General features: G+C 35.6%; 1 protein-coding gene and 1 long non-coding RNA gene across 2 annotated transcripts; one reads left to right on the forward strand and one right to left on the reverse strand.

The window, feature by feature from the left end:
* Positions 1-3,518: 3,518 nt before the first annotated feature.
* On the reverse strand, positions 3,519-5,144 carry LOC117215833. Its single transcript, XR_004489224.1, has 2 exons — positions 4,046-5,144; positions 3,519-3,892 (listed from the first exon to the last, which is right to left on the reverse strand). It is a non-coding gene; the product is annotated as an uncharacterized LOC117215833 (long non-coding RNA).
* A 1,140-nt stretch (positions 5,145-6,284) lies between these two features.
* Positions 6,285-9,266, forward strand: LOC117215834 (katanin p60 ATPase-containing subunit A-like 2). Its single transcript, XM_033462330.1, has 7 exons — positions 6,285-6,829; positions 7,254-7,443; positions 7,538-7,826; positions 7,970-8,171; positions 8,230-8,360; positions 8,556-8,755; positions 8,906-9,266. The coding sequence occupies exons 1-7, from the start codon at positions 6,826-6,828 to the stop codon at positions 9,264-9,266; spliced, it is 1,377 nt and encodes a 458-aa protein (XP_033318221.1). The 5' UTR covers positions 6,285-6,825.
* The last annotated feature ends 2,079 nt before the right edge of the window (positions 9,267-11,345 follow it).

Raw genomic sequence — 11,345 nt, forward strand, 5'->3', positions numbered from 1 at the left:
TCAGGTCGAATAACACCAGCTCAGATAAATGACTCTAACTTACCTTTGTCCTCATCGACGTCAGTGATTTTAAAGCTAGTTATAAAGTGCACTTCTCAGCCAGCGTCCACGGCAGTCAATATTATTTAACGGGCCTTAACGCGATGTAAAAAGGGAAAAAGGAGGAAAGAAGGAACAGGGAAGCAAAGAGAAGAAACGAATTTTTCATTTTCTCGAAACTGGATCAAGTTTCAGGCTGCTCGCCAAAGAGTCTGTAGCTAACGAGACAAGATTAGACAAACCACGCTTTAAAATTCCCACAGAACTATAATAATCCTCGAAATCAATACGATTCGTCGATCCATCGCCTGATTAAAAAATGAGATAGGATGAAGCTCACTAGTCGGCCTTTGAACTTTCAATAGCGCTTACGGCTCGTATACTCTAGTTTGAATGCTACAATGTAAGCCAAGTCAGCTGTAACTAGCGTTCGCGTGATTGTCGCTATCTATTATTCACGCGTTACACGTTCACCAGACAAACGCGTCTACCGGTTGACATTGTTTTCTGTCCTGAGTTTCAAAGCAATTATGTTGCTTCGTGTAATCAAATCTCGCCAAACTAACGATAAGTTCTTGTTTGATCTTACACAGTTATTAAAACTATACAAGTTAAACCAATCTAGTCTAAACAAGTAATGTCGTTATATATTCTTTTTTAAATCTATATATTGTTTAATAAATCGTGGTTAGGATATAGTAGCTGACAAAAATATTCGGACAAATATATTTGTAGAAACATTTTAAGAGTGTATTATGCATAGTGGCACTATTTAATACTGTACTGTGACTATCATGGTCGTGTTGGTATTATTCGAAACTAATCTGAAAATCTGTATGGAATTTGTAAGATATTTAGTACGAGTACTGTGCATTACTGATATGTACACAACCGAGACGAGATAACGAAGGTACTGCTCTCCATCGTTCATCGCTACGCGTTGCTAATAGCAACGTATAATGCATATATATCTCGCAAAAACCATAAAAGTACCCAATGGAACCACGTTTAATATTTGATAATAATGTCCCATTACAGTTTCGTCATTTTCAATTAATTAAACACGACCCTCTCTTTAAAAATTAGAAGATAAAATACGTAATACAAATCTACTCGAAATCTTTTAAACCTTACGGACGACCTTACGGACCTTACTTATGGTCTTTAAAAGCAGCAGGGATTAGCAGAATATTAACTGCGAATTTTTCTTGGACCGCAGCATGCAATATGAAATATGGTTATTAAAATGTACACTGAAAATTTCATATCCATAAGATACTCGTGCTTGTAGGACCTTGAAAATGAATTCTTAACCCAAATAGTCGACCGCGATATTCGAGAAATTTTGTGAAGCTGACGTCAATACCAATATGTACCGTCGTTGTGCTATTATTTCGTGATAAGCCGTATTGATTGCACTTCCATTTCACGGAATTAATTTTTCCACACAAAAAGTGATAACGATAATCGAAAAAAGAAAAATATACTACCACTTTTCGTATCAGCATACACAAGCGCACTCGATTTTACACGAGTATACAATTTGCAAATTCGACGGAACGATCGGATTTAATTATTTTTTCGATATTTCAGGCATCAAGTTTTATTTACACATCGAACGTTGAAATACGGCGAAATACAAAATGTACAAACCACTCTGGACATTAATTAACTTTAAACGTTATTAATTAATTAAAGAAACCAACCATTGTGTTGATTTTTACATTTTGAAAAATTGTTATCCACTTTTGCTTTGTTTAAAAATTGAAAAAAAAATACTTTTATTGTAAGTCACGAGTATCTCTTTTATTTATTTAAACTTTAGATCAAATATTACAATTTATAAATATATCATTTATTTAGATATACTTGTAATATCTGTTTTATAAGTTTGTACAACCATTTATCTATTTATCTATTTTATTTGCACATAATCTTTATAGACTGATTTTGTAAAGAATAAAAAATTGTGATTCTATTTAAAAACGATCGTGTCAGACTCAAGTGATAAGCGATATATATTTCAGCGATATATATATATATTCAGATTTCACCATCACATAAACGGTGCTATTGGAAACGTTTCACAATAGACGTCTTATAAGCGCCTGCGATGTCCGTCATATGTAAAGCTATACCACTGAATCACGGACGCCATTTAGTGATTAAGGTCGATCACTTAGAGTTGTTAATCCGACATAATGGCGAGCAATACATCGAAGACATTATTGGAAACACAGTTACAGTTTAATTTCATTGAGCTTATTTGCAAATAAATGTGTACAATATATTTTAGAGGTTTTAAATATTATTGCTGACTAAACTTCGCGTCTGCGCATCGTCTTTCTTTAACTTTTTTTGCATTTTCTTATCGACGCATGAAGACGAAATGCGTAAATTTTATTATTTATTTAAACATTACTATATTGTGCTCAAAGTAGCAGAATATCGTTCTATTATCAATATATGAAGAACTAAAAGAATTAAAAAAGAATTAAAAAAATATGTAGTTCAATCAATACTTCGTGTATTTTTCTATCTCCACAAGACAATATCCGGACCAGTTACGCTTACAGTATCAACAAAGATTTGTCCAGCCATACGGAATAAGTCGTACTCAGTAGTTTAAAAGTATTAACCGCACGAACTCCAGAAACACTTTTGAAGTAACTTTCGAACCAATAAATCCCCGAACTAAGAACTGTCATATTTCGTCTCTATTTATCGAATATTGTGAGAAAATGCAAAAAAAAGAAGTTAAATAGAAAAAGTACTTGGAAACTTAAAAGAAAAAATCTCGAAAAATCTCTTAATACTTTTTACTGTCGTCTTGAGACGCACCATATGTTAAGCTTCTTCGTAGTTACAACTTTTACCGCAGATGTAACGAACTGACAAATGCTTCGAATGGCGCGCGCGCGTCAACGCCTACACTTAAATTTTAAATAAATGTTTTTAAATAAATGTTTAAAATAATACATTAAATGTATTAACTTTCTTGCGCAATTTCATTTAATTTCTTACGATATGGAGGGTTTAATTACGTTTAAGATATCTATTTGAATCTTTTAAATTCGAAGTTTTTTAAAAAATTACCTTAAACTTTATAAAATTAAATCGTTTTTCCACTTTGTTGTATCATAAAATAGTTACTTAAATTCAAACCTTACCGTCGTCTTGAAATATTCTATATTTTCCTCGTCTTAAAAAATCTCCCTACAGAAAGAATAAAGAAGAATAAAATCCCATACGTTAAATTTCACGTGATTGATGGAATACATAACGATAACGAGAACTAACTAGCGACAACAAGCAACCATTAGCAAGGACAACTGGCGACTATAACTGTCGTCTCTATGATGTATGGCGACTAAGGAGAACAGCCAGCAACTACGGATGACATGTAACAACCAACTGCCCCACTTCTAAAAGGCAACTAACTTGCAAACCCTTTGATGGTTTCTGTAGCGTGATATACCCCTTGAACGTGGTTAAAGAATGTGGTCGCCGCTGGACGGCGGTTTGACAGCAGAGCGATCTCGCCAATTCAAAGCTTGACATTACAAACTACCGAGAATCATTAGGCTCGTTATCGAGCATCTAGCTTTCAGAAGGTGCTTTATCATATGATATGACTTCACGATATTTTTATAGCAAGAAGAATGGCCAACCTCTAACAAAACAAATTTTTACTAAGTGCTGCATGTGAGCTGCAGGCCGGCCTACTAGGGAAATTTGGCGAATGAATAAACTAAAATATATACGAATATATTCGTTATATCATAAAATGCCCGCATTATGTTCTCTAACACCATAGAGGAAACTAAATTTATATATTAAAAAATTGGAATACCTGTTATAAGAGAGTTAATTAAATTCTAACCTATCGATGACTCCATAAAAACCTTTATTTCCTAAAAATGTATATCTTCCAAATTCTCCTTAGAAAGTCTCATAGAGAAAATATGAAACCTGAAAAGTACATCACGCTGATGCCTCGATCAACCCTCGTGCTTCGCAGTCCATGTGTCCGAGCGATGAATTCCCTCCAAACAAGGAAAAACCAAAGGGAGGTCTTCTTCGAAGGACGTGAGAGGGTAAGGGAAGCAACGGGAACGATGATCACGCGATATACTGGCGGCGTACGTATAGAACGGCTGTTGCGAGAGAGTTCGCAAGAAACAAGAAGAAAAAAGGAATCGTAGGCCGACGCGACTATACGCTGTCGACGGACAAACAGCGACTGAGCCTAACTGAAACGAACTCTGTCGCAGTATGAGCACAGGCTACGTTCGCGGGTCGATCGAACACGTTCTGCGCCTTTCCTCGGCACCAGCGTCAAAACCACCCTCGACGAGCGCAATGCACTGGTGCACCTGCAATATTAACCACTGGTCTTTCCTTTTTCGCGCGATATTATATCAGCACCTATGATACCATTTCAAAGACTGCAATCAAAACATTAAATACCGCATTAAAGCCATACAATAATTCGCAATATTCATTCGTAAACGTTATTGTATATGTGCTTAATTAATCGTTATTATGTTTCGAATGATTTACTACCTCATATTCCATAAGCAGATATATGGTTCATTTTCATCTCAAGTACGATATAATTTGTAACAAATATTTATAATTCACAATGTAAAATATTTATAATTCATTGGAAATATTATTCTATCACGGTATAGTGGTCAAATTTCACATAAATCACAAACATATGGTAGTCAAAAGCTATACTCACGACATGACAAATCATGATGATGTCATGAAAAATGGCGTCCGTCCATATATATTCAAACGCAACGAACAAGTTCGAACTTTTCGAGAATAAACGATTTGTTCGATAACATCTGTCGCGAGCTTCTCTTCCTTTAACGATAACAATTGACAACTAAAGCTCGAGAGGCTCGTAAGGATGAACAGCGACGAGTATCTAGAAGCTATGTACTCACCTGGGCAAGGAGACTCCAACACCAAGGACGTTGGAAGTTTCGAGAAGCGAAGATGGAAACTGAAGTAGCACGTCAGGTCAACTCTGGCAAAAACTGCTAAAGAAAGAAAAATCCAACTAATTTGTTTCCAACAATAAAATGAAATTAATTTGTTTCACAAATTATTAACTGGATATTATTCAAAAATTATTCAAAATTCGCTTGATTGATTCACGGCCCGGGACACTTGGGTCATACCATTTTGGTAATGGACGAAAATGACAGAAGGAAGAACGACCGTTTTTTTCATATTTCTCTTTCCCCGGGAAACGAAAGAATGCCCGAGCACCTTGTTTCATTTCTTCTCGACATCAATTTCAATCTTTTTAAACGAAATATAATCTGAACGATGAAAAGTTCATTCAAATAATGCTCCGCGCCAGACACTCACGAAAATTAAGAAGAAACACGGAAAATTCGCGAATAAAACGGATTTCTTTGTCCCAGTGAGATAATAAATCTCGTACACGTATTGGTTTTTAAAATCAATATATCCACCAATGTGCACTCGCTTAACAAGGGTGATGGAACGTGCCAAAAATCTCTCAAGACGGTCTTGGCAACGGAAGAGTCGAAAATGTCACAATTATGAATGAAAAATTCGAATAGTTGCTGATTTTACAGTCGAAACCGATAAAGAACTCCAGATATTCCCCCAATTAATTTACAATAAATTCGCGAAAATGATCGATTGCTGACGTCATTGTATTCTAGAAAGATTGTAAAACGATAAGAATTTATTGAAAAAACTTATATTCGATGATAACACTTCTAATAAGAGTACTAAGAGGAGCGATTCTGTACTCACCTTCCTGCCTCGAAGTACCGAACGCAATTAACCGTCCGCCCAGGATGGAACCGTTCGGAACTTTTGTAAGTCACTGCACGGCCGCTGCTTATGGTGGAAATGTAATAGATATAAGTACAGAGCGCGTGAGCGAACTAAAAACGCGATAGAGAAGTAGAGAGAGGATGTTCCGTCCTTGTCTAATGACGCGCACTTGTACAGGAAATATGTAACAGCGGTATACGAGCAGCGTCAGTGTCCACTAGTGTGCATGCCTGATTAAACAAGGACAGGAAGTATCTATACATGGTGTTCTCTTTCTATTTCCATGTTGCATCCATCTTACTATACAGTACACACACTCAGCTATTCTGTCATTATATTTGTGCGTTGCTTATGTGTGAACCAAACATTTCCATGACAACAAATCGTTTGTCTCTTGTTTGATGCTCGATTTTCAACGGAGTTGAAAGAATTTTTTAAGAGAAACGTAATGGACGGGTTGTTTTTAAAGTAATAAACGGAAATTCTCGTATCCATTGAGAAACGATAGGCGATTTGAAAGTGTCACTATGAACGGTGATTTATCTATGCAAGGTAGTATGAATAAGATATTTTATAATCTGCGAAAAAAGGTAAGGAATATTCTAGATTTTAGATTTTAGATTTTAGAATTTCCACGTCACAGACGAGTGTGTTTTGTTATTTGATTTGTAATATTGCTGCAGGTCTCTTAATAGCTGTTCGTTTCATGCGATACTCGCACATAGTATCTATGACTTTTGCTTCTAACAATTTTTATAATTAGGCTGTATCAAATATTTTTAACGTTCGTGTTTCATGAAAAATCATGTGTAACTCGTTGAATTCGCAAATGTAACAAAAAATTACATGAAAAACCTTATATTATTGTAATGAAAAAATAATTATATTAGGAGGAGAGTCGTATTTCGGAACGTCATCGGAACATATTATACCTTGTATGTGATTATTTGGAACACAATGGGTGAGTATATTATAATTAAAATATATTCCTAGTTCCAATTCTTTTGAATAGTGTCAGTGACCAATCGAAATAGAAATCAGTGGACATTATGGAAAGAGAAGGCGAAACCAAATTTGAAAATTCGACATCGATAATTCAGTAGTTAAGAATAACTCAATCGATTATGTAGATTAACTAGTTATAAACAAATATATGAAGTATAAATTCAAATTATTCTTATCCATCTAAAAATTGGAAATTAAAAAGCAGAAGACAAGAAATTATCTTCGAGGATTTATATAGTAAATACATTCTTTTGCCTGTCTTACCTAGAGATAAAACAGTTGTTTGATGGTTATCTTATAGTGTTCAGTCATTGCGAAAAATATTTTTAATTAGTTAAAAACTATAATTAATTAAAAACTACATTTTTTTATGTATATAGACGTTAGCGATGTATTATTCCGGGAAGCTCGTCTATCTCCCGAACATCGGGTTTGCGACAACATCGATTTGGAAATTATCGTTGCAGAGTATGAAAATTATTACAAGATGAAATTTCAAAAATATCCCATATTGTGTAAGAAAATAACTGGAAGGGAAATGACGAGGGAAGTGACAAATGCAAGCAAAACGTAAGAATTTAAATTATTTAACGATATTAAACGGTATTCAACGTATCGTATTCAACGTATCGTATTCAACGTATCGTATTACAATATGATCCAGTGTTTGTAGAAGTATTGAGACAAAAGCCAAATCTGTTAGTAAAGAAGCGAGAAGTGAGCCTGTGAAAGAGACGAATCTACAGCAGAAGATAACTGATGACAATACGAATCATATTAATCTCGCAATGACAGTGACGTCAATATTCCCCAATGAGAGTGATGGACGTTCATCAGAAGAGCTATTTAACGTCCTAATGGAACAATCCATGCAATCGAAGATATTGAAATGCATTGAAAAGCTTTATTCAGATAATCCGGAATTACGAAAGATTGCTGAGGACATCTCATGCGTAAGTTATTTTCGATTAATATACGTATCGTAAAGCTTTTAAACGATAAAATTCCCGTCGATAAACCGTCCAACGTATATCGACGATGACGTGATTTCAGTAACGCTTCAAATATCAAATTACGTAACACTTACTTAATATAGAGAAGACGCCATTTTATCTTTGTATCGTCACAGAAGATCATAGTAAACAAATTAAATGTACATTGGGATGACGTTATAGGCCTAGAGGAATATAAAACCGCTGTTAAGGAGGCCGTTGTGTATCCCCTTAAGTATCATATCTTTTTTGATGGCCCGTTTTCCCCCTGGAAAGGTATTTTGCTGTACGGCCCACCTGGTACAGGTAAGATACTCGTATTCTTTTCATTTCTGTACGTGTTTACAAAAAATATACAAAACAGGGAAAACGAAGTTAGCGAAGGCAGTCGCGACAGAATGCCATTGCACCTTTTTTAACATAACTGCCAGCTCATTGGTCAGCAAATGGAGAGGCGATTCCGAGAAGTATATACGTGTAAGTTGCTTTGTCTATGTAAGTTTCTTTGTACCTTCGTCTATGAAGGAGAGATTCTAGGTATAAAAAGATTTGATTTTATTTTTTGTCATTTATATATAAATAGAATAGTTGTTTGGAAAACGAAATGATATCATATTCGTGATGAGGCAATGAATTTAAGGAATTTCGAATATAATATTTAATGAATAATACATTTGTTAAACTGAACAGGTTTTATTTGAACTTGCCTATAGTCATTCGCCTACAATTATTTTTATCGACGAGATTGACTGGATCGCCACAAATAAAGGAGACTGTATATTGTCTGAACCTGCAAAGAGATTCAGATCAGAACTTCTTTCTAGATTGGATGGATTAGTGTCTAATGAGAATTCTAATGTAGTTCTTCTGGCTACAACTAATTCCCCTTGGTACGTATATCACGTTATTTCAATGTTTTCTAAGTAGAAAATATTGTAATATTTCTCCAAATTCCAAATATGTGATTGTGTTGTTTGAAGTATTCCTTCATTATTATTAGTATAATAGAACGATAATATTTATTGTAAATATGTTATTAGGGGCATTGATGCAGCTTTACTCAGGCGTCTCGAAAAGCAAATATACGTATCATTACCCAATGAAGTTGCTCGACTTGGTATATTCAAATTATACCTTAGCAACCACTTATTAGAAAATACAGATATTGTAAACCACATAGTAAAATGTACTGAAAGATATTCTTGTGCAAATATAAAATTGCTTTGTAAGCAAGCGTGGCTACTAGAAATAAGCCCGATATGGAGGAGACTTGAAAAGAAAGAAACACCTGTTACCACTTTGAAATATGAATTAAAAAGTTATGAAATATTAGCAAAATTGTTAAAAAAAATGTCACCTACAGTTATGCAAATAGATAAATATGATACGTGGAACAAATAAATACGCAATCGTAAGGACAGATATTGAAAAATATAAATAAATGGATTATCGTTCGAGAAATCATTCGCATGTGTGTGCATGTGTGTATGCGCGCATGTGTGTGCGCGCATGTGTGTCATGTGTGTCATGTGTGTCATGTGTGTGCGTGTGTGTGCGCGCACGCGCTATAGGCTAAGTTTAAAATGTTCGGTTGTATTATATCCTTGTATTATATATGTCGGAGATGAAAGGAAAACCGGAGCCTTCCCTTTGCAATTTTGAGGAAGCCTTCTAATGTTTTACCCTAGATTTTATCATAACTGTAATTAAGCAATTGTCATTTGTAATTGTTTGATATTTGTGAAAGCGAAAGTGGGTTCGAGGTGACAACTGGTCGCCGAACGTAGCCACGGTCACGGGATAAACGTTTTGCCTGACGAAGGTGTGGATCGGTTGTATTGTTCTCCCTAGAAATCACATAGAATTGTACTTTAGAGATGTCGATATAATGGGACACACGTTGTATTAGGAATCAATCTCCAGACAGAAACTGCCTAGTAACAGCGTTTGAATCTTTCTCGATGTTTCCAAAGAGTATACAACGAACTTTTGACAGAAATTGCCTAGCAACTACGATTGGAACCTTCCCGATGTTTCCAGCGAGCATATAACAAACAAATATGACCGCATACGACGCAGTCGTATAGCGAAAAAGATTTTCATCAGATATTCATTCGTGTGATCGCCTTGGAAAGTGATACATAGAGCAATTTACCGAGTGTCTCAGCAATTGTATTTTGTGTTTAAAATTATTCTACACATAGTAAAGAGTTATCCCGTTGACCGTGGATTCGTTTGAACCCCGGAACATTGTTAATAGCGTTAATTAAATTCATTATTCGTGAAACCTATCAATCGTTAATCTCATTATACGTTAAATTCATTATTCGTAAGACATATTATTCGTTCCTCTTATTGTTCGTTAAACTTATTAATCTTTAATCTAATTATTAGTTAAACTTATCATTTGTTAATCTTATTATTTATTAAACTCATTATTCATAATATTTCGTAAAATCTTTTTTATTCGCGTAAATATATTCTGTTTCGTAAAATAATGGCTAATTATTCGTTCCTCTTATTGTTCGTTAAACTTATTAATCTTTAATCTAATTATTAGTTAAACTTATCGTTTGTTAATCTTATTATTTATTAAACTCATTATTCATAATATTTTGTAAAATCTTGTTTATTCGCGTAAATATATTCTCTGTTTCGTAAAACAATGGCTAATTCAAACGAAGGATCATTACGCGCCTTAAATCCTAATGATAACCCGACATATATATGTAGTATCGTGGACGAAAGGCCTGGGAAATATCGGACGAACTATGAACAGTGTCGCGAGAGCCGAGGCGCCGTCGGGCCCATCAATGTGTCATCGGTCTTTTCAAGTGCATAGTTTCGTGGAAAAGACCTACGTGACCCTGGCCACTAGCGTCTGCGGAACACGTGTGCGGTGGGCCTAGGAAAAGGACAACAGAATGCGACAACGGCCAGAAAGGGTCAGTCGGGAAACAGAGTGCGAGTCGAGAAACAGTGTGCGAGTCGAGAAGCCGAGTGCGAGTCGAGCGGAGACGGAGGTTGCGAGTGGCGTTGCCGAGAGAGTGTGGATTGCGCTGTTTTCTGTACGTTTGGTATGAATAGTTCAAGTTAAGCCACAATCGTCTTTTCTGTCTGATTAACATCTCTATTGTCCACTCTTTGTGAACATATTACATCACGATATTACATATTTTGGGGGCTCGTCCGGGATTGGACAAGACAGAAAACGAAACGGTTTAACAGAGCTATTCGAGCTAGTTGTGAATTTACCGGTACGCGGTGCGGTAAAAGACGATATCGTTGACTGTTTAAGTTTGTGTAGTGTGAAAAATGGCAAACGTTGGGGACGAACGATTGTCGGGTGAAGAGGGTTCGACGCTGGAGGAGCTGAGGAGTAAGCTCGCGCGAATGAACCTCCCTATATCGGGTGCGAGGTCAGTGCTAATTGCAAGGCTGAATCGGGCGTGTAAGGCTGGACAATCGTATCGTAAGGGA

The sequence above is a fragment of the Bombus bifarius genome, unplaced genomic scaffold, assembly GCF_011952205.1.
Source record: "Bombus bifarius isolate JDL3187 unplaced genomic scaffold, Bbif_JDL3187 scf7180000009829_frag, whole genome shotgun sequence".
NCBI lineage: Eukaryota > Metazoa > Arthropoda > Insecta > Hymenoptera > Apidae > Bombus > Bombus bifarius.